The sequence below is a fragment of the Eleutherodactylus coqui genome, chromosome 2 (assembly GCF_035609145.1).
Source record: "Eleutherodactylus coqui strain aEleCoq1 chromosome 2, aEleCoq1.hap1, whole genome shotgun sequence".
Classification (NCBI taxonomy): domain Eukaryota; kingdom Metazoa; phylum Chordata; class Amphibia; order Anura; family Eleutherodactylidae; genus Eleutherodactylus; species Eleutherodactylus coqui.
This window is the reverse complement of record NC_089838.1, coordinates 106,340,836-106,365,642: the sequence shown is the minus strand read 5'-3', so window position 1 is coordinate 106,365,642 and position 24,807 is coordinate 106,340,836. Positions and strand designations below refer to the sequence as shown.

The following is a 24,807-nucleotide window of genomic DNA, read 5'->3' as shown; positions in this document are numbered from 1 at the left end:
AATATCACCAGACCATAATGGAACCTCCACCATACATAAGGGTTGGCACAACGCTCTCAGACAAAGGGTGTTCCCCAGGTAACTCCACACCCAGGTACGCCCATCTGATTTAAAGGTTGAGTAATGCGATTCATCACTGCATAGAACTGTCTTCTATTGCTAACTGTCCAATAACAATACTTCTTGCATCATTGTAGATGGTCTGATGCATCTTCTATCAAAGAACTCGCCAGACATTTGCAGGATGAATGGAGAGAAATACCAGCTGAAGTGTATCAGGCATTAATAAAATGTATGCTATGAAGAGTATCCAATGTCATTAGGGCCAAAAGGAGCCTCACTAAGTATTGATCTATTCAAAGAACTACTACTTTGGATTCTTGCTTAGGCATCCAATAACTTTTCGTAGGATAGTGTATGCCAAATAACTTATCAGCGCACTGTGGGAACAAACCATTGCAAACGGGGGGGTGGGGGGCAGGGGACACGTGACAGACAACATACAAGCTCCATGCAGATACTGCCTATAGTCAGTTTGGGCCCCTTACAGATTAGACTAGAAGGTCGATGGAAATGAACAATTCCAACTACAACAATTGTTCATCAGGTGAAATTTAACAACCGATGATGGAAAGAAGTTGGCCATAGTTGAAATTTTTGTGCAATAGTCGTATGAAAGCCTTTTTGTTTATATGCAAGATCTTTCGCTAACAGACGATCTTCCTTTGCAAAAACATTCCCTTAATGATTGATTGTCCATCACCCGGTGTCACTGAACATGTATGGCCAGTCTGAACAACTTTAACAGCCAATATGGACTAAAATGTGTCTGGCTGCATCCGTGACACAAGTGTTTACCAGATGATTGTTTATTCAGTGGCTATTCAACCAACAACGATCATCTAATGCAGAGACATAACTTGAAGCTTCTGGGCCCCGATGCAAAACTTGTAACAGGGCCCCCAACTATAATGCTTTACTCATAGTACTGGGCTACCTGTATGCGGAACAGCGGCCTTATGGGCCCCCTAAGGCTCCTGGGCCGGGTGCAACTGCATCCCCTATAGTTACGCCCCTGATCTAATGTGTAGCCACTGAGCAGCCATGCCTGGGAAAGAGCAATACTGTATACCAAAAATATTACTATCCTCATGCAAGTTTTGTGTTTTAGCTGCAACGAAACCAATGCTTACCACCAGAGGGCATTGTGAGTACAATTCTCCATCCAAGCTCTGCACCAGTCCAGACTTGGAAAAGCAAAGTTCTCTCTAGCTATTGCTAAACATAAGGCACAGCTAAAAATGTAACTAAAATGCACAATTATTCACGTATCTATTATAGTATTGCCTCAATGAGTTAAAAAAATTATAATGTAAAAGTCACGGTCATGGTGCTCTAATCTTGGTTTTCCAAAGAAGCAGTTTGTATAAAATATGTATTTATTGTGCTTTGTGTTTCGGGTGTGTTGATGCGCCAAAAAAGACTCGATTAGATAAATTAATATTCCAATTTATTAATTTAATATATGCATGGAACAGTCGTTGGACAGGGATTTAATGTGAATCAAAACCTGAATCTCCTGCAGACGATGGCGGATGACTTCCTGGATGATCTGCCCCTAATGTAGCAGAAGGTGGTCACCGAGTACATTTTCCTACTTCAGTAATAGCAGCTGTCCCGCGGGACTCGGAGAGTTGCGGAAAGTGGATTTCTGCTTCTCACAGGCTACTCTTCAACTTTGTAATTGGGTTTTACTCTCCATCTCTTACAGGGGCCACAATACTGAATTTAAATCCATGTTCTGGGGTCCCCAGGAGCCCGGGCATCATACCATTGTGTAGAACATCCATGCCTTCCTATTCTTCAACTACTCTGTTATTTCCATGTAGGACATCAGTACTGAGATATAGTGCTGGATCAGTCTTTTTGACTACACCATTTATTACTGGTTATCCTCCTATCTCCTTTATGTATAGAATATTCCACAATGCAAAGTTGCAGCATGTATTATGTCACTTACAGGAGTGTTTCTGCTCGCCATTCATCTGCGTCAGGGGATAATTATTATCGGCTTCCTCGTAATATCCGTCTTCTATGGAATTTGGAGGACTAGAGCTATCTGTACAAAACAGGAAGGTAAACCAGAAATTATCACTAGAAAGAAGCAAGGATATTGTCATTGACTTCTTGCTATCACAATGGTGCAGCAGAAGCTCTCTCATAAATGGACAACTAGATTTAATAGTCTAACAGTCTTAAAAAGGAAGCTCAATTTTGGCAAGTCTTCCCAAAATGTGGAGCATCAAAAATTACTACATTGGAAATTTTAGGTCATCATCCCTTTTGGTTCTTTGGAGCATAAGAGACCAGGGGCCAAATTGCATAAACTTGTTGACAACGAATGCCCCAATTAGTGGGATATAGAGAGTATGAAACTACTGCAGGTCAACTTTAATGAAAAAGCTGGCAACCACTTACTGCGGGAGGTAATATATTCCGTGGACTTTCCTGGTCCTAGTGGCGCTGCTTCTTCATAATAATCTTCTGGTGGTGGAGTAGTGGGTAATGGTGGTGGAGGGATACAAGGTGCAGGTGGGGGTGGAGAGGATGGGCCTTCTATTTCTCTATAGTCATCCTGCATGTCGCGTAATTCTTGCAGGTCACAGTCTATAAACAAGAAAAATACACGGGCCGTCAACCACTTATCTCCAAAATGTCAACATTTCCTTTATAGGACATAACATTCATAAGAGTGTTTCCAGTAATGTAGTTGTACTCGTACGTGTGCACTCATGAAGAACTACGGACACTGTTACAAAGAGTTTCCCAGACATACATGTTCTAGATCTGTTAAGTTTAATGAAGGACGAAGTAACAAGTGGTCATGAAGATTGAACAAGTACGACTCGCATGTAGCACTGATGTATGTGTTAGGATACTTTTAGATGAGGGGGACGGTGAGGCATGACAGTTCAGTGCATGGAGGTGGATCTCTTCTGGCTGCCCAGCGCCATTCAATGGGAACAGGCAGTCATTCAAAGATCAAGGACTGCCTGTTTGTATTGAGTGAGACGTCACTCACAGGTGTTTATGTGGGTACTTTTAAGCTGGGTTTACATGGGAAGAATGTCGGGCAAGCAATGCCTGCCACTCGTCCCAGTGTGTCCTCGCTCCCGTCTAACCTCATCTCCTTTATGGGTCGTATGATCGTTACATTGTGCTGACATGAATGTGAATAAAGCCCTAGTGGGTGAAAGACGGAGATGAGCTCTTACAGCATTTTGTATTATTCTGATACCGACTGACTTCTTACTGGTTCGTGTGGTTATTTTAGTCACTTTTTAAACAGTTTTATTAAAAACACAAATCAAAAGACATTGACTGTCTACCCAGCAACAGTATAGATACATTAAAAGGATTGTGCAGGCTTAGAGAAACTTTAATGGATTTCTTCCAAACATAGTGCCACACCTGTCCACTGGCTGTTTTTGGTATTGCGGCTCAGTTCTACTGAGGTGAATGGAGCAGAGCCATCAACACCATAAACAACCTGTGAACAGGAGTGCTATCGTTTTTGGTAGAAAGCGGACAGGTTTTATCAGTTGCGTACAGCCCCTTTAAATCACTTGATTTTTTAGGACCCTCAACACAAACCTAACACCACCTATTCAATATAACCTACCAAACTCCTCAAAGAGGGACTCCACAAAGCTGGTGCCATTGTGGTATGCTGCAGTGTTCATATACTGGAAGTCATCTCCTAACGATATCAGAGAGAAGTCGTTAATACAGAACAGAACCTGAAGTACAGATGAACAGTCACATTTGTATTTACTACCCCTTAATTGCAAGACATTTATACATGCATCAGTATAATATACATAGAGCATAGCATGACCCCACCCAAACAATATGATTTGCTTAAACTAGTTAGGATTGATTGTAATCACCCCCATCCCTCCCCCCCCCCAAAAGCACACACCAAACTCTTCTCCATCTGCTCACCCCCACCCTCTCCAAACCCCATCAGCTTCTCTACAATACCTCAATACAACGAGCACTCGATGTGAACATCCATTAAATACATCAGACCATCATTCCCAAATTTCCTCAAACTTAGTCAAACAGCTCCTTATAGCATTTTGGACAGTCTGAGTTTAAACTTATACCCATGTTAAACAACTTTAACCCCTTAAGGACACGGCCTATTTTGGGCTTAAGGATGCAACGATTTTTGGCGGATTTTCATCTCCATTATTCAAAGGCTTTTTGTGTGGCGAACTGTAGTTTTTATTGGTGCCATTTTTGGGTACATAGAGTATATTATAAAACTTTTATTAATTTTATTTATGTTAGCAGGGAGAGAAAACGCATCAATTCTGCCATTTTTTTTTTAAACAGCGTTAATCATGCAGCATAAATGACAATACATCTTTTCTGCGGGGTTGGTACGATTCTGATACGAAAATTCTTATTTTTTTAGGTTTTCCACTTTTCCGCAAAAAAAAACAACCCTTTTTATGGAAGTCATTTTTTTTTTTTTAATTGCTGCACTCAAAGTGCTATAATTTTTTTATTTTTCCATGGACGGAGCTCTGGGAGGGCTTATTTTTTGTAAGACGAGCTGTAATTTTTATTGGTACCATTTTTAAATGCAAAAAAAAAAAAAAAAAAGTATTTTCCCTCCGTTTTTTATGGGGGGGGGGGGTTGGGTTTCTTAGGGGTATTTTTTACGCTTTTTGCCATGTAAGATAAAAAGAGTGTTCAATTTATTACAGATACAACAATACCAAAATATGTGGGATTTTATTTAAAAAAAAACAAACATTTATGCCAATATGAGAAAAAGCACAAAAAAGGGTTTGTTTTTTTTTACATTTTTCTTTATTTTTTTTTTTTTTTAAATAACATATTTATTGTCCCTGATCAGGCATTGCAGGACATCTGTCCTGCAATGCCTTATTGCTTGTATTAGTGATCATAGGCACTGGCAATGCAGTACGCCGGTATCTGGAGTCCTGTTTCCATGATAACCCGTCGGCTTTGCACGATTATATAGCGAGAGTCCAATGGCATCACAGAGGGAGCCCGCTCCCCCTGTGAACCCTGTACATGCCGCAATCTACAAAGATTGTGGCAGGGAAGGGGTTAACAGTGGGGTTGCTGCTCCGATGCACCCCCGCTGTTGCAGTGGGAAGCCGGGCTATCTGTGACAGCCAGATCCCACTGTTGGATAGTGCGGGATCTCTTCTGATCTCACGCTATCCTCAGGGTGTAACTGTACACCCTGTTGCACCAAGTACCTCCCTGCCAGGACGTACAGTTACGCCCTGTGGCGGGAAGGGGTTAATGGAGTATGATAAGTTCTATGCACTAAATACAATTGTCATACTTGTTGACTTTCAGACAGACATATCATTGGAATCATAAGCAACACTGTGGCCCATTTATCTTCACCAATATGGTCTAGATCTTTTCCCCACTTTTCTTTTACCTTTCTTGGGAATTGCTATAAATTGTAAGAAAGCATCAATATAAATAAGATATTAACCCTTCGGAGCTCCAAAAACATCCAAGAAAATTCACCGGGGAACATAATAAAGCTCTCGGAATGGTTTAAAACTCTAAAAAAACCGTACTTGTTCCAAAAAGATTACCTTTCTCTTCTCCCATGGTGAAAATAACTTCAACTTAAAAAAAACTCTGGCAATTTAGGATTTCTCCAGTGGGGGTGGATAGATTATGTATGTATGTAATTGTTAATGTATTAGTCGGACATAATCTATTTTAGCCCTCTCTTGCACATCGTTATAAGGGGCTACAACCTGTCATTTTAGAAATCAATCTCCCATTCAACCTACACCAATTCTATCTCCACACCCCTCCAGCTGTTCTAATTGAGACGCCAGAAAATATATCCAGGCAGCTTATCCCTTTGAAGGGTCTCATATTTAATGCTAGCTGATTTCTTATGCTATAATAAACTCCTAAATATCATATGGAGTCTAAAAAAAAAAAATTAAAAAAAAAGTTGCACTTTTCACCAGAGGTCAGCAATTTAATATGTATGACTTCCCCTGACTAAATCTGTTCCCAAAAAGCACTGCAGACGTTTACTTGATAGACGAATGTATTCATTGTACAGACATACCGATACAATGTTCCTTAAGTTAATATTTGGATGGAGTGGAAATTTGACCTCAGGTGAGGAATGTATCACCTATATTTTATTACTGATTAAAACCAGATATTGATACATTTCCTTTTTTGTTTTTATTTCCTGATTGTAGATCTTTTTTTATTCTATAGTCTGTACATGAGCTGCATTTAGAGATGCTTTTACAACAGCTGCATGGACCAGAGAGACAATATACAGGAGGGCACCCATTGAGCGTGTTGTAGGCATGCTCTTTGACCTGTGCAGGGGTAATTGTGTAGGGTGCTGGAAAAAGGTGATCTGTGGTGAGACCATCACCTATTGTGAATGATGGATCCTGTATCATGTATTTTTAGATGTCATTTCTCATTACAATCCTGTGTGTGAGGTGACCGCTGAAAAGTTCTCTGCAGAACAGAAGGTGTCATTCTATTAGGCTAAGTGGTCCGTTTGAAAATAGCAGAATCTTCAAAAAAAAAAAAAGATATATATATATATATATATATATATATATTATATAAATAAATAAATAAATAAATAAATAAATAAATAAACACACACACGAATTTCAAATTACCAAAAATTAAAAAAAACAAAAAAAAAAACAAAAAAAAACACATGCTGAAAATGACCTTCCAGTTTCAGGACAAAATTTTGAGTCACATCGACAAATGATTCCTACCGGGAGACGGCTGCAGTTGGCGCAGGATATTGCATACTGCACTTTGTTTCTCTCTAGTGGTGGCACTCAGGAATTCATGGTCTAGAAGCTTCAGCAACACATTTAGTTCCGGCAACAGCTGGTCTAGAACTAAAGACAGATAAAAATATACATACAGAGTACTAGATCAGTAACAGGAGATGATAAATTACTAATCCCACACTTTAACGTTATACCAATGAAAGCCTACAATAACCTGACCGGCGGAAGCGTGCAGCACTTACTTTTCTATGAGGCCGGCCAGTAGCAGGATTTTAATTTCTAGTAGACTTCATAAGGCTTCAGTGCACCTTGTCTTCACCAGACAACAGTTTTCCCGTTTCTCTACACAAGCGTATTTGCGCATGCAAATTGATTTCAAAGGATTCGTTCACCTATTTTTCCTGCGCATTTTGGCCAGACCAAAAAAAAAAAAAAAACACACAAAACTGCAGCATGTTTTGCACAACAGAAGTCCCCATAGATGTGGAAATGCATTCGCATTAGGTTAGGAGAGGTATGAAACACTGCATAATTGCGCAGGAAAAAAAGAACACATCTTGAACTCATTAGACTAATTAGCCATTTCAATGGCTGGGAGCATTGGTGTGTATTTTTTTGCGTGTGCAAAAAAGTACAGTAAAATCCGCCAATGCGTGCGCAAAAACAAAGCAAAGTTTGTTCCACAAAAACGTAGTGCTCATGCGCATGGAGATACTCATGTGAAGCCGGCCTAAAGGTCCTTTTATAAAGAGCCACATATTGGCTGAAGAAAAATACAATTAAAAAGTTGCTCAAACAAGTGATTTTAAGTAATAATTGTCCTATATAATCATGGGACCTGACAGGACCTGAGAAATTGCTCATTAGTCGCTGGTCACTTTGTTTCGGCTCACTGTAATAAAATGATTAGTAAGCACCTTCTCGCTTGGTGTAAACAGCCAGTCACTCATCTTTGGGCACCTTCATGTGGAACGACTGTTGATCCTATGCTTTCACACAAGAGCGATAGTTGTCCATTGAATGGAGGCAGAGCACACTGGAGAGCTCTTCCGGCCACCCGCCTCCATTCACCACGAGCAGGCAGTTGTTCATCGATGAGCGACTGCCTGTTCACATTGAGCGAGAACTGACATGGGGGCAACTATAGCTTAAAATAGTTTTTTTGGCCAAAGGTAAGCCTGTGCAAAAGTAACATTTGAAGAACTGCCTGTTCACAATAAATGAAGGCAGACCGATGAAAGATCTCCGGTGCGCTCCACCCCCATTCACTGCACCACTACCACTGTGTTTTTCACACGAGCGATGTAGTGGCCCGAAATCTATTTTTCTTGCCCCTCCAGAAATGTCATGTCTTTTGTGTAGATGCACTTTGCAAACTGTCTAGTCTCTTATGTGTATTGCACAGCTGCAGCATATGCGAGGTTAATGTCTGGATGTGGCTAGGTTATGTCTGGAAAAGTATTAATATCTGTCTAGTAACGTGATGTCTGTACCCTCTAAATGTAAGTGATTGGGGTGTGGTGCGTAGTTCCATAATTTTCAATGGTAGTGAGAGTGAAGGCCACATGGGGGTTCCTTCAACCCTCATGTTGTGAAGAGAATGGAGGTGGAAGAAAGGTTTCCCAATGCCCCTATTCCAGGCACCCTCATCTGAAAGTGAGAGCTGAGTGGAGAGAAGAGTCCGTTGTGCAGTAATCTAAGTGCCGAGTGTCTGTAAAGTGATCCTACCCCCATCCTCCTCCATAGTGTACCCCTTCCAGGAGCAGTACCCTACAGATAACATGGACTGTAGGACCGATGTCATCCTGTGTCTCCTCCCTGACCTCAAGTCTACTGTCTTACTTGCACTGGTGTGTATTAAGCTGCACACTGTCAAGTTACAAGTAAGGTTTTTCCAGCCCCTGTCCATTCCCAGGGACTGTTGTACTAAAGTTATGTGTGTGGACCTTCATTTCTCTGCCGAGGATCATACCAGTGTGTAAGGAACAGTGGTGTCACGCGTGACAAGTCTACAGTCCACTGCGCATATACAGGTAATCGCTGTCCCAGCGGTGCCTGGAAGAGGCCTAGTGGTACTTGGCCTGAGGTTGCAGGTGTCCCTCCGGGGAGGAGTCTGGTAAGAGCCACCGTGCCAACTCTACCCTCCCAGCTCCTCAGCGTGGGCCTCATGTCTGGGTGTCCGCTGGAACACCACAGCAGCAATAGTAGTCCCGTGTAAAGGCCCCCTTACTTGGAGAAATCCTATTTGCTGGTTATCATCACTGGAACACAAAAGATTCCCACAGATTTCCCACATGATAATGTATATTAGAAAGAAGTTCCTCCTGGAAATGTATAAGTAAATATCTCTTCCCCTTGTGAACAGTACGGCACTGTCAATTTGGATTGGACAGTTTCAGACTGTTTAGCAACATGCCTATTAAGAAGGGCAATGCTAGCACACAGCCAATCATACATTTCCAGGAGGAATAGAAGAGGAACATAACTATTATGTACGGAATTTTCTGTACTGTAATTTTATCGGGAGTGCAGGTATTTATCAAAACAGCAGAGCTTATTATATTACTTAAATCTGTTTTAATAATGCTTACCAAAAAAATATAAAATGTGCTTTTTTCAAAGTTTGAAATGTAGGACAAAAAGAAAAAAAAAAAAGCAGAGTTATTACTTGCAGTTGCCTAGAAACTTTGGAGATTTCAATTTTTGAAATGTTAAGCTTATTGGTATAAAAAGGAAGATGAAGAGCACTTGTGAGGTTTCAGCCGACAGTCTTAGGAGTTGAAGAGGCAGGAGGAATGTGAAGAAGGAGAGAAGTACAAAGGCAGGCATGGATACAACCTTATCTCGGCTGTTTACAATGGCAGAACATCAAGGCTGAGGGCATTACTAGGAGAAATACCGAGCCAGGAGGCAGACTGCTCACACATAGTCCAGGTACAAAGCCCGAACGGTCTGCACATTTCTCCATCTGTCAATGAGTCATTTCTACAGTACAATTCATTATCTTCTAAGAGATGCCGGCAGTAAAAAACAAAGCAGCACCGAAAAGGTGACAATGATAATCCGTGTCCGGTCTATGGGCTGCTTCACACGAGCGTATTTGTGCACAAAATATATAGGGAATGGGACCCATTGATTTTGGTGGGTTAGTTCTCATTTCCTGGATTTTGCACATGCGTTTCTCGAGAAAATAGGAGATCCTCTATTTTCCTGTGCATTTGCGCAACAAAAAAGGTTTCCATAGAAGTTCATGAGAGGTGCACAGATACGCAATCCCACGAGAAAAAGAACACATCTGGACCTCATTAGGCTAAATAGCCATTTAAATCAGGTGCGTTGGTCTGCTGTACGCAAATGGACAGTGAGCCCTGTGCACGCATTAAGTATATTATAATGCACAGATACGTGTGCAAATCAACCGTGTGCATTTGCGGATACGCTCATGTGAAGGAGCCTAAAGGGTCCGTTTACACCAAACAATTATGGTTTGAACTAGCGAATGACATCAGTTCGCTCATTCAGCCTGTTTATACCGGCAGATCCAATCGCTGGCTCGTTCAAGCGCGAAATCATTCAGCCGTTCATTCGCTGTATAAGTGAACGAGAAGGATTGAATAAATCAGTAGGATTAGCGTACGAGCCAACAATGATTATTACGCCTGCATGAAATGAACAACAAGTAGAAAGTGAACGACTATCACTTGCTTGAACGATAATCGTTCCGTCTGAAAAGGCCTTAATTATAGTGTGCATTTCACCCTTTAGAGCCATTCTGGTACCCGGAATAGCTTTCACCAATAGTAATTGAACTGGATGATTCAATGTAAGGATTTGTGTTCTCTCTCCAAACTGGTGTTCCCTACTCCAGACAGTACAGAGGGGAGAGGCTGCACCCAATGAGGAAGATCGACATGGTTGTATATGCTGTGCCCCAGGAGATCAATCAATGGAAACAGGACAAAGTAAAACATCACTGGAATGGAGGATTGTAAAAAGGGAACTGCTGGGATAATTATATTAGGTCACAGCTTTAAAGATGAAAGGAAAACTAAACCTAGAAAATGCACTAACTCTGTCCTGCAAGAATAAAGGCGATTTTTGCTAAAAAAAAAGAGTAGCTGCACTTTTAAAAAACTTTTGACATGTCAGAATAACATGTCAAAAGTTTTGAGCAGCGGGGTGATTTCCCAGCTAGTCGCTGAACTGAAGGAGCTTCAGGGCCCCTTCGGCTGTCATTGTTGCTTGTCAATGCCTCTCGGCTGCTGAAGACCAACACATAGCCATTTGTAAAAGTCTGTGTGTCCATCGTCAGCTGCCAGGAGGAGCAGACAGGCAGCGATGACAGCTAAAAGGGGCTTGAAACACTGCCAGACCCCCACAAATCAAAAAACGTTTGACATGGGGGGGGGGGGGGGGGGGAGGCATCTCATCATATAGTAGCTGGTGTGGTCTGTGCTCCATACAATCTTGTAAGAAACTATCAGAGCTGCTCTTTCTGGAATGGCAATGGTGAAAAGTAGCATGGTTGGCACAAGGTGTTTTTGATCTCCTAGGCAGTTTATGCACATTATGCCCACTCTCTGCTTCCGCTTAGCATCTATTCCAGACTACCTTACTCGCTAATGAAAGAGAACAAAATAGTTTTGAAGAGACACAAAATGAAAATGGTAGAATAATTTAATCCAGTGAAAATAGACACCAGCTCACCCCACAGAGGAGAAGGCAAATAAAAAGAAGCCCAGCATCCATGTTTCGCCGCACACTACACCCCGACACTGGGCTTATCACACACCAGTTCAGTACCAGCACTTAGAGCAGAAGACGATGGAGGCGCAAGGAATGCAAACTATTTTCACTGCTCCCCATGCCTAATGCATCAATGAATATTCACTGGTTAGATAGATAAGCAGCACAGAGGTCAGAAGAAGTTACATTTCCATTAAAATTGCACCTGCACTCACTTGGCACACCCTAGGTAGTAGCCTATGCCCACCTATCACTCGTCCTGCCCCTGGAAAGAGGATTCGGATTCATATGCACTGTCATAGAACGTTTCCATCAGACTGTATGATAGATGGTCTTCCTTAGGGCAATGCTTCTAGTAGAGCACGTGTCAAACTCAACCATCTATCATTTGTTTCTTCCACCTATGTATGGTATGGCTGCTCCTTGAGTCATGGACACTGGTTATTACTATATTAGAGAGTCTATTATATAGCAATAACCTCTGTCCATGACTCAAGGAGCAGCCATACCATGCATAGGTGGAAGAAAAGAAAGGATAGTCAGTACTTGGGCCATGCGTTTGACACTCCTGTAGTAGAGAATAGCTCCATACATATAAACCCGAAGGAGCATGCCACACATAGAAACTAATCTGGCTGCCTCTATACAAAAATCACATTCATAATGCAGCCAAAAGTTGTAAAACCCTCATTCACATTTCTACATGTTCTATAAGGGTTACCGCTTAGTCTAGACAACTCGTTTTAATGGGCATCATAGAGGGCAACTGGACTAAAAACATATCAATGCAAAAAAACTCACAAAAATTTCTTTATCATCTGAGCCATTTTTTTTTTTATTCGATGCATTCCTGTGTACATAGGACAAGTTATGAGAGGCTGCACGGTTTTATAATTTGGATCATCATTTTTTCATAACTTACCAACAACCTGCTGGTAAATATTATTATGCCATATAGAGCCCTTCTGGTTATGGAGAGTGTTCAGTATGTCTATGTGTAGCTGTTACAGGGCCATCACTGACCTTCCTCTCCTAGGGAATCAGCCACTGGGGATCTACAGACTGGGGCATTACCGCTAGTGTTGTAGCGGGTGCAAGACATCTCAGTTTTGTGTGGGCCCAGGCCCGGTGAACTTTCTGGATACCCTCGAAGAAGTCCCTGTTGCACCAATTGTGCTTGGCCTGAGCCGAGGCAGCAAGGAATGCACTTCGGTTCAACATGATGCTTAACCAGAAGTGTGTTTTATTTAACGGAATGGGTACAGTCTGTGTGTGTGGCTTTTATTAAACACATCAGTCTCTGTAAATATACAACCATGTATGGCCAAGTGTCCAGCCCGGCACTCAGAACCCTTCTTCAGACCAGTATGGGAGTAGGATGAATAAAGGGAGTCGAGTATGTGCGGTACAGGAGGGTCGGTGGTTTTATTAAACCAGAATGCCCTTTTCCAGTTCGCATCGGTGGTCCAATATTACAGGGCCACTTTGAAGATCAAGAGGAGTCTGACTCAGGTCTGTTCAGCGCAACAACATGGAGCATCTCACAAATATAGCTGCACTGCGCCACTTACTCCAACTGTACCATTACAAATGGCGCTGCTGCCCCTTTTCCATCCAGTACCCGAGGTATCCCTCCCCCTCTTTAAGCAACAATACCGACTCCAATAACAGTTGATCTGTTATATGCTAGTTTAAAAGGCCCATTTAGACCCAATGATTCTCACTTAGAATTCACTCAAAGCCGTCTTTTGAGCGATAACTGTTGCGTTTAAAACCACGGACATTGTTCAGTTTTCGTGCATGATTCGTTCCTCGCTTAATTCTACTTTTCTTGAATTGAGTGATAAGAGTTTATCAGCAGTGCAGGCTGTTATCACAGTCGGCAGCGCTGTTAAGATTCTTTCAGCTCGCGTCTCGCTGTGAACTACCAGCTGTAATCGCGGAGAACAATACAGCTGTTTGCTTATGAAAACAGCTGTATTCTTCGCCGAGCGATTGCGGTGGTGTCCCACACCGCCTGCATAGCTCTTTGGTAGCTACTATAGACTATGCAAAAAATGATCGCTCAAAACTGTCAAACTGTCGTTTGAGCGATCATCTGTCAGTGTAAATGGGGTCTAATAAGAGGGTACACCCTGTCACACAAACAGTCCAATTAATCTTCAAATATTCAAATGATCTTTGGAAAAAAAAGGTGGAATAGACTAAAGAGTTTCATACAATGACACTTGTTTTAGGGTCTCATTATACAAAAACGTCATAGTGTACCCCCATTAGGGTCAGCATTATATAAAAACATGTAACAAAATATACAAGGGGGTGCTGATAAGTCTTTGGATTTGTGTTTTTTTTTGTTTCTATGGCAACAAATGTTACATCACATGAAAACCTTATGTGTCTAATATATGTTTTCAAAATTTGTGTTTGTAGCTTATAGAAACAGTGATCTAGGCACGCGGAAAAACAAAATGGCGGAGTCTAAGGCGATATTCACAGCAAATGAGAGCAGAGGAGAGATAAAATTATTGTTTCTGCAAGGAAAGTCCGCAAAGGATATTCATGGTGATATGTCGCAGACATTGGGGGATCAATGCCCTTCATATTCTACAGTTAAGAAATTTAAAACGGGCCACTTCAGCACCAACGATGAGGAAAGTCCTGGGCGACCGAGAGAGGTTGTTGTTCCGGAGATCATCGATGCTGTGCACAACCTCATACTTGAGATTCGGGGAAGTTCAGCTAAAGGAATAGCAGACCTCATGGGGATTTCTGGTGAACGTGTTTGTGTCATTATCCATGAACATTTGAACATGAAGAAGCTATCTGCAAAGTGGGTCCCCAAATGTTTGACAACAGATCAGAAAAGCATGCGAGTGAAAACTTCCCAGTCCATTTCCAGACTGATAAGAACTTCCTGGATCGACTGGTCACTATGGATGAGACCTGGATTTACTTGTATGACCCTGAAACCAAAAGGAGCAGTCAAAAGAGTGGAGGCACAGTGGTTCTCCTCGCTCAAAGAAGTTCAGGGTGCAAAACTCAGCCACGAAGGTGATGGTGTCTGTGTTCTGGGATAAGGACGGTGTGCTGCTAGTGGACTGCCTTCAAAATGGTTCAACCATTAATGCAAGGTATTACATTGAACTTTTGGACCAATTGAAGGCAGCTCTGAAGGCCAAAAGGCGCGGCAAGCTGTCCAAAGGAATCTTGTGCCTGCAAGACAACGCCTCCACTCACACTGCACAAGTGACCACGGCAAAACTGGTGGAGCTTGGCTTCCAGTTGGTTGACCACCCACCTTATTAACCAGATCTAGCTCCCTCCGACTATCATCTGTTTCCAAACCTGAAGAAACACCTCAAGGGGACCAAATTTCACACCATTTCTGATGCCATGGCTGCTACGTACAACTAGTTTGACGCACAACCAAAATCCTTCTTTTTGCAAGGCTTAAAGAACTTGGAATACCGATGTAAGAAGTGTGTTGACATCAGTGGAGAGTATGTGGAATAATTGTAAAGTTTCGTCTTCCTATCTCGTTTCTTTTTGAGTAAAGCTAAAGACTTATCCGCAGCCCCTCGTATTTACTGGAAACAATCGCTGGATGCTAGTAAAGGCTGTAGATTTCACCTTGACGTCTCTTGTTATCACCAGACTTTGATGGAAGTCAATCATCAACAAATGACACTCCTCCTGTGCAAACAATCCATGGGTTCACACAAACAATGCTGGGAAAAAAGAAATTACGTCTCAAAGTCAATAAGCAAAATGAGCAATGAGTGGGGGTAGTCACCTGTAGATAGCAGCAGGAATGTGCTGAAAGCCCTTTTTCCTTTCCATACCACTCCCTCTTCTATTCCTCCCATCTCCACTTCCTTCCAAATTTCTCATGATTGTGTATCAGCTAGTCTTTCTATAATTCCTTCATTCTTTCTATGAATGCAATGAATATGCAGTCTCCCGTTCCTGCTGTGCGGGTCATGTGACTACTTCCTTACACTGCCATTCTCCAAAAGTTCAGCTTCCTCCATTTGTATTCACGGTAGTTTTTGTCTTAATGTCACAATATGGTTTCCACATTTCTGAGCTGAAGCTATTCGGGGTGAAGAGAAAATGACTCTACTGGACAAAGCACAGGGGAAAAAGTAAAACTGTTTCAGCTAAAAGTTATTCCGGTTATTCATGATTGATGGCATGTAGAGATGAGCGAGTATACTCGCTAAGGCACATTACTCGAGCGAGTAGTGCCTTAGCCAAGAATCTCCCCTCTCGTCTCTTAATATTCGGGGGCCGGCGCGGGTGACAGGCGAGTTGCGTCGGGGAGCAGGGGGGAGAGAGAGATCTCCCCTTCGTTCCTCCCCGCTCTCCCCTGCCGCTCCCCGCTGGCCCCAAAATCTTTAGAGATGAGAGGGGAGATTCTTGGCTAAGGCACTACTCGCTCGAGTAATGTGCCTTAGCGAGTACACTCGCTCATCTCTAATGGCATGTCTCTAGGGTAGTCCTTATGTGATTTTATTTAGTCACAGTCCTTATGTGGTTTTTGTAGGTCCAATATCTTAAATGTCGTCTGGACACAAAAACATAGAGCTGCGAATTGATGGAGCAGCACAGCTTCATCATTTTTGTGATCATGGTGGTCCAAGTGCTCCTAAACCCACAGTAATCACAGATTGTTGGTACTGCTATCATTACATAGCATTGCTATTACATTCGTATATAATCAAGTAGAACCCATGCGGTTCTGCATAAAATCCAAGTGTACAATCCTTCCACTGCCTCTCAAATTTGACTTATCTTACCATATCCTGCTACTAGATTTACATTGTACCAAACAGAGGTCAAATGTGACGATTCAAGTAAAGGAACAAAGTCTTTAGAAGTTGGTCATTTGGTGGTTTGGACCGATTCCGTAGATGATTGCAAGCTACTCTACAATTCCACAGCACTACCATGTCATTGCCTTATGTTCTACACAGGATAATCAAATAGCAGGTGCTGATGGAGGTAGTTCACAGCAGCAGGACTGGTTCGATTAGCTCATTTTAATGATACTACGTGTTACAGTGTTGCACAAGCACCGGCATCAGGTATAAAATGAACATTAACAAAAGCCTGTATGGTCAGAGCCCGTTTGGTGAAGGTGCTGGTTCGGCACAACACCACATAGTATCATTAAACTTTTAAGGACTCAGCCCAGTTTGGTACTTAAGTACGAAATAACTTTTGGAACTTCATCAAAAGCCATAACTTTATTTTTCCAGACACCAGCCTGATGAAGTGGCCTAGCAGCCACAAAAGCTCACACATATGAGTTTTGTGGTTGGCCAATAAAAAAGTAGTTAACACCATGTACAATATACATAGACAAGCCGTCTTCTGTCCCAACAGTATTTGCAATGCCCATTACCTCAACGTCTTGATTGCTCTAGCGGAAAAAAAAAATTGTATTCTAACTATATATAAAAGTTTCCCTTTATAACAAACGGATAAAAACACATTTATGCACCCGCCTGGGGATGCACGTCACACGCCAATGGCTGGTTGCTTTCCATTTGCTCAGAAAGCGAAATAACCATGGGTGACCCGATCTGGGTCACGCTCCACATTCGCTACTGTGCTGGATGTAAGTCGAATATCTCACCCCCACCTTATAACCACTGCCCTTCCTGCCACCTCCTGCTGTAAACACATCAGCAGCTAATGTATATCTATCTATGCAGCCCTTCTGTTTCCTTCCAGCTCATTCCAGCCAAGTGAAACAGTGACTATAGCCGAACTCAGCACTTTTCACTGAGGGAAGTCACCAAAATTTACTTTAGACTTGGCCTGACAGATAGTCAGATTTATCAATGAAAAAGTTTCCTCCCATTAAAACCGGAAAAGTGGTCGAAAGAGAAACACAGCTGGTCAGCGCTGCCAGCCTGTTATGGCCTGCCAAGCACTTGGCCAGAAATCCCAAAGCTTTTACACTCCAAACGAAGACAATTGTGGGGCCTAATTAGTTTTAAGATGCCACCAGAACAGCAAAATACTTTAATTAGCTAGTTATCAGATCACCAGCAGCTATAGTCTGTACGTCAATCACCCCGCTTCCCGTAAGGTCATCGCCAGCTGCATTCTGGGCCAACAATTTCAATGACCTATATTACATGAAGAGATAATAGAACTTAGAACATAACTCAGTTTCTATTCAGGTCTACTGTAGCTCCAAGGTTAAAGGGGTTGTCTGAAACGCCTGTTTGTAAACCCCCTATTAAAGAATTCTAAGCTAATAGAGCACAAACCCATATTTATAAGAGGACCTATCAGCTCTCTTGATATATCCATTTTATTAAATACTTGTATTCCCCATAATACAACAATTCTGGAGCGGGTTTTCTTACAACTCTGCATTGTGCTGTCCTTCTGTTATGCTTTGTGGAAATGTATAAATAAATTGACAAGTGGGTGTTACCATTCCCATCTTGTTGGAAAGGTGTGTCCATACTGTGATATGGTCAGCACTGACTGGACAGTGTCAGACTGTAGGGACGCACCCCAAACTGGTAACACCCAGCTGTCAATTTATTCTTAAGTTTCTAGCAGGAGCAACAGAGGGACAGAACTTTGGAGAGTTCTAAGACAAGATGCTCCAGAATTCTTCTTTCATGGGGAATACACATACTTGCTAAAAACAGACATGTCAGGAGTGCTTCTTCCGTCAACCGGAGAGCTCCATCTGTGCATTATACAGTCAGCCAATTGATTTCAATGGGTACTCTGTAATACTACATTTCTCCCATGGTGGTGAAGGTGGACGGTACAGTTGCTCCCCGAGGTTTCCTCACAAATTAGAGCCAATTGTTGGGGGATCAGTTGAGCATCCTCCTTTAAATCTCAAGACAATCTCCCTTTAAAGTCCATTCTGGTACAAGCCCTTTAAATGTTATCACCTCTTCATAGTGATAATGTCTGATCAGTGGGAGTCTTTTCACTGAGACCCGCAATGATCTCAAGAACAGGGGTCCTGTCTACCCCTCTATTCCCCACTGTGGGCTCTATGGACCCCCTAGCAATGAGGAGAATGAATGGAAGGACAACTGCTCATCTGTGGAGTCACTCCATTCAACTCTAATGGCGCAGCTGATGATAGAGGAGCCATTTCGGTTATCCCTATTGAGATGAATACAATGGCACAGCACATGTGCGACTGACCATCGGATGTTACTGCGGAAGGGTGCAGCAAGCCCACAGTGATGGAGAGAGGGGGACATGGGGACTGCGATGTCAGGATCAGTGGGGTTATCAGTTTCGAGAACCACCACCAGACTTTGATCACTTTTCCTATGACTAGGACAGTTTAGGAGGGAATAGCTCAGGCAGAACAGATGCAAAAATAACCAATAGGGCTATACAGGATTAGTCGAAAAAGAAACAGCACTACTAATTTCCATGCCTTGTGCATGGCACTACAGCTCAACTGCGATAATCGACTCTTTCCATAAACAGAAGTAGCGCCATTTCTGGGAAAAAGCAGATTTTCTAATCGTAATACATCCATTATAAGACTAGTTGTCCTGGATGTTGTATGCGGACCCTAAAATACAGCTATTTTACAACTGGTCCAAAGTTCCGATTCACCTGTTAGAATGTATAACAACGGAATTTCCTAGTGTATACATTAGCAAGTCAACCAAAAGGACTCACGATTCAAAATTCAGTGCGCACTCTAGTTGCTACTAGGACAGTATTCAAAGTTTCTCATAAGGAAACCTCTATAGAAGTCTTCAGTCTACATTTTTATGCTTTTCTGTGCCATGTTATACAGGGTGGAGCAGAGAAAAGTAGCCAGCACCATACTCTTATTAAAGCAGCCTAAAAATAAATAAAATTCTACTTATAATTTTTTTTTTGCCTGTAGCAGCCAATCACAACTGTCATTTCTTATAATGCTTAGTTGAAATGAAAGCTGAACTGTGATTGGTTGCAATGAACAAAGACATTTTTTCTTTTAGACAGCTTTCATAAAAGTTCAGTTTTGGACTATTCCGTGGCCCATCTAGGATTATCCTTAGCAAATAAAACCAAAACAAAAAAATCCTAAATTACTGTAAATGCACAATAAAATTAGTTTATTGCCCTCAGTAAAAGTTCACATTAACCGAGTTCACATTTCCTATTGAAAGGGAAGGGTGTGTGAACCATCACCATATGCAAAAGAGATTACTTTGATTTTTCAATCATCACCCATGCTGTATATAAAGAGTACAACATGGCGCAGCGTTGGGAGGATGGAAGAGCTCGGCAGCAGAGTGGAGTTTAGGCAGCAGCATGGTGCCACAGCAGTCACTGCACGGATTCAAGATTTCCTGCTGGAATGGAGTTCACTTGCTTTACTGCAAGATCCGATTACCCTGCAGGGAAAACAGGCTTCCTTTGAAGTCCTTTGTTTGCAAAGGAGCAGATTAATAGGCAGAGATAGCCAGACCCATGAGCATTAGATAAAACCGCTCACAGGTTTATGTTCTGCATTGCTATAGAGCAGAATATAGGATCATGACAAGGAGGATTTACACCCCAGCTAACACAACACACATGAACAGATCCTATACCTTGCAGTGCATCACCTCAATACAGAACAAAGTTTAAAGGGCTTTTGTGTATTACCAAACAGCTTTCAAGTGCCAGAGTACTGTGATGTACATTCTGTACGGATGGTTTATGTGCTTCCTTACTGGTCCCTATAATAGTTTATATGAAGCCACGGTGTACAGGATTGCAGGCTTTCCTAGTACCCCAGATTCAAGAGGACAGTCCCAGGTTTCCCCTCCCCTGGTCCACAGGGCATTGTAGGTGCTGATACTTGGGAGGATGTCACGACTTGGAAACCTACTTTAGAGAAAAACTAGTAAGGGCAATGAGACTGCTCGTTTTACTGGCCACGTCCAGCAGTGGGCAGTGTAGGAGAGTTCAGTCAGCGTTGAAGGAGGAGACTGGGTAAGGGACGGATCCTCTGTAATGGGTGCACTGTGCCACTAGGAACAGAAGGCACTATATGCACCATTTATTTGGTCAGTATACAAGGAATTTCAAAAAGAATGGTGTAAATGTAATGTCGCAGTAGGCGACACAAAGTTCTGGCTATGAGGCGGACACCGGACATACAAATAGATTTTTATTACTACTGATAACGGTAGAAAGATAATGAAACAGTAGGAATACATTATGTAAACTGTAATATTTAGTGTTACAGGCCTGACTATTGCTAGCTAGTAATCATAACACTTAGCATACACACTAAGCAATTCAAGGCCCATTTAGACGACTATTGCTCAATAGACATCTTTTTAGCGATAATCGTCGTGTGCATTCACGCGGCAAGATGATCGCTCAAAATTCACTCAAATGGCAGTTTCAGTGACAGTTTTGAGTGTGTAAATGAAGGCTCACGCTGTATGCAGAAGACAAGCAGGACTGCTATCTTCTGCATACAGCTGTTGTCTTCTCTGAGCCCTCAGCTGATATACAGCTGAGCTCTTCAAGCGGGGTATGCAGACAGCAAGTGTGGCAGCCTGTCTTTTGTATACAGCTACTGTCTTCTCGGAGTGCTCAGCTGGTAGCCAGCTGAGCGCTCTGAGCAGGCTATGCAGAAGACAAGCAGGGCCACTTTTCTTCTGTATACAGCTGTTGTCTTCTCAGTGCACTCACCTGGTATCCAGCTGAGCGCTCCGAGCGGGGTATGCAGAACACAGCTGGAGCGCTGTCTTCTGCATACTCCAGCTGTGTTCACAGAGTGCTCAGCTGTTATACAGCTGAGCGTTCCGAGCGGGGTACTGGAGCTACTATTTATCTATGCATTGTAGGCAGTAAATAGATACTATGTTGCAGTGTTTGGGCACTGCATGTCACTTTCTCAGTTACCTGCATACTAGTAATCTGAGCAGTGTACTCATGCAGAGACTGTACATTACAGCAATATTGGTCTATAAAACATACATAAACACGGGCACCAAAGTTCGACTGTTTGTGGGCCGTATACTATTGTATCTTTTATCATGTGCACCACTGTCAAAAATGGAGTTTCTGCTATGAACACTGACCTGACGAGTTTTCCTTGTGATGTCACATATATGTGGCCAAGTGAGAGTCACGCAGCTGCACAGACATGGTGTCACATGGATGAAGCATCAGGATGTACTATATGTTTATATTAGATGTGAATATATGGATAGTTTATTCTTTGTCATGGATATCAACCACCACTCTCTAACCCCCCCCCCCCCCCCCCTTGCCCTGGAAAACCTATTTGGGCCCTCTGTTCTTTCAGTATTCTGTCAGGACTGTTTCATCAGTATGTTCCCATTCTCTAATATGAATAAGGATAACACTATATAGCTACTTCAAAAACACGCAGTAAGGTACTACTCATTTCTAGCCAAATGCTACAGATTGTTTGTAACAAAACTTGTTTTCCTCTGACAAATAGGAAGTCCGGACTGTATTTATATCATCTTATTTTTAGACAAGCGTGTCCCTTTCCTGAAAAAAAGGGCCACCATAGAGCTTTCAGCCCTTCCGGCACACTCGAATTGTTGAAATTGCATAAACTGGTATTGAACAGCTCAAGCAAATGACTGTTACAAGCCTGAATGCCGCCCAGACTGTAACGGACTTAGGAAAGATCAAACGTTATTCGATGGTAACATTGCACAGTACGGGAGGGTTTTGCTTTTTTTGTTGACTTTCCTCCAAAATATGTGCACTTTAAATTTTTCCTTCTGTGTTCAAAGCCGTAGAAAGGTCAAATTACATCCACGACCAGTTTATTTCTTTATTTTCACTGACTGAAGCTATTAAAATAATAGAATTTTCCCATTGTTTTATTAGGGGAGAAGACTCAGATCTGAAAACATTTCTTGAAATAACTCCAAACGTTTTATTAGTTTTATTTATGGTAGAAAACAAATGGACATACTAGGGAATTCTAGGGGAAAAGTTTACATTTTACAATGTATTTATGCCAGAAAATGTAATTAAGAAATCTTCTCCAACATGTGGTTACAGACGGTAATCCTGTAAAGCAGTGGGAACCCACTTGTGATGCATACAAGCTACATGGTGCCCATCATTATTAAGTAGGGCAGATAAGAAGGAGAAAAAGGGTCAGATGACAAATAATGTGAATATGTGGAACAGAACAATGGTTTTCTATTGTTGGCAAGAATGCAGTGTTTATGTGAAGTACCACCCCTTTAACATGTGAGGATTATGGTTCGAAAAATCGTTAAAGAAGCAAAAATGGATGATAATAAAGTGTAAACATGGCGGACAACTGAACAATGATTTTGTTACGTCTAAACAGCCATTGTTCAATCATCCGCAGACTCCAGACTTCATTGTCAGTGCTTAGTTTTGTGCACCACAAAATATTCTGTGATAGGCTGCCAACAGAACAAAAGCATGTTTTTAACACGCCCACAGAGTGCTCTACTATTGGCTGGTATAGCATGGCGTACGCCACAGGAACTGCATAAAAACCTTGAGGTTTAACCCCTTGAGTGGCAGGTTTCCTACCACCCTGTCGTGCCCACCAGGGCAAGTTTTTTAAAATGGTCTAATCATTGAATTTCAACTAGTTTTGCAGTTGCGTCTCAAGAGCCATAACTTTTTCATTTTTCCATTGACATGGCCATATAAGGGCTTGTTTTTTGCGGGACAAGTTGTGATTTTTTAAACAGGGGGGAGGAAAAAAAGAAATGGGGAAAAAAGAAAAAAAGGGGCCATGTCGTTAAGGGGTTAAATAATGCATTAACTTCCTTCTCTGGGTCATTACGACACATGGATACCACATGTGTGATTGTATTTTTGATTTTTTTACAAAGTAAAGGGAGACAAGTGTTTTTTTGTTTTTATTTAATAATTTTTTTACTTTTTTTTTTTAATAATTTTTTTTAAATTTTTTTTTTTTTGTCCCTTTAGGGGACTTCCACAGGGACCCATCAGGACCCCTGATCACATTGCGGGGGTCCGATGGTGACAGCCCTTTACATGCTGCAGTGACAACCCTTTACATGCTGCAGTCACATAGACTGCAGCATGTAAAGGGTTAACACAGCAGAGATCGGAGGTTCTCTCTGATCTCTGCTGTAAGAGCTGGTACCTAGCTGTCCTCTGACAGCTAACAACCAGCTCTCCCTGCCACAGAGACCATCAGCTTGCTTCTGACAAGCCGATGGTCTCTATGGCAACTTGTAAACAAAGCAGGACATTGCCTACACGTCGGCAATATCTTCTGCTGGTTTTTCAAAGCCCTTGCACTGCTCTGTGTGGGTCTGTGCAGGCAGAGCACAATGTCACAACTTGTGGCATTGTGCTCTGCAGCTCCCATAGTGATACATAGCTCGGAAATCTTCCGGGCTATGTTGCAATGAGCAGTGGAGCTCGTCCCGGAAATTTTCCGGGCGTGCCACTCAAGGGGTTAAGGCCAGGGCTCAACGGCAAATTTGATCAGCATAAAATAGCAGGTTACCATGAGTCGTGATAATAGCAAGACCAAAAGCCACCATAGAGCCCTACTCCAAATCTCATTATATAATGCTTCAAAGTAGATCGATGCTATATTTACATGTTCCACGTCCAATGTTGCGTACCTGATCCTGTGCAGCAAGAGTCCTGTTGGGGGTCTTTATGTTAGAAAAACAAGACAAGAACTTATCACCACACAATTAAAGAGAGAAAGAAGGACAGAATTACCTGTGGCTGAGCATTTTTCTAGTCACGGACACAACATAGAACATATGAAAGTTATTATACTTAAAGGCAATTTAAAAGCCCAACGTCACAGAAGAATTTGGAAGTATACGTTTAGAACCATCTTTGACACTATCAACACAGGTCTAACTATTTTAAAAGGGTTCATGCGTGACTGGCGATTATGAGAAATCTATAGCACAAATAACACACAGGCCTGGTGACCCCCTAACACCAATTTAGGGACCATAAAACTTTCACATCCCTTTTCAGTGGACTAATTATGTATTTACTCCTCTACTCCTGTTCTGATATTGTTTTAAGTACAAATGAATCACACCAGGTCCGTGCCTTGTCATAAATATATCTTCAGATCCATTTCATTAAGCCTGAAGAAGAACTCCAAATAGTTTTGAAAGCTTGCTATAACACCATGTATTTTTGTTAACCATTAAAATGTATCATATCTACA

At 42.0% G+C, this 24,807-nt stretch overlaps 1 protein-coding gene across 1 annotated transcript in view; it reads right to left on the bottom strand.

Annotated features, from left to right (window-relative positions):
* The window catches only part of AFAP1L1 (actin filament associated protein 1 like 1), a 70,176-nt gene that overhangs the window by 18,733 nt on the left and 26,636 nt on the right, over positions 1-24,807 (bottom strand). The window contains exons 2-5 of the mRNA XM_066591297.1: positions 6,840-6,968; positions 3,683-3,760; positions 2,479-2,667; positions 2,021-2,119 (exon numbers count right to left, since the gene is read on the bottom strand). Of these exons, the coding sequence (XP_066447394.1) occupies positions 2,021-2,119; positions 2,479-2,667; positions 3,683-3,760; positions 6,840-6,968 (495 nt within the window). The remainder of the gene's footprint in view (positions 1-2,020; positions 2,120-2,478; positions 2,668-3,682; positions 3,761-6,839; positions 6,969-24,807) is intronic.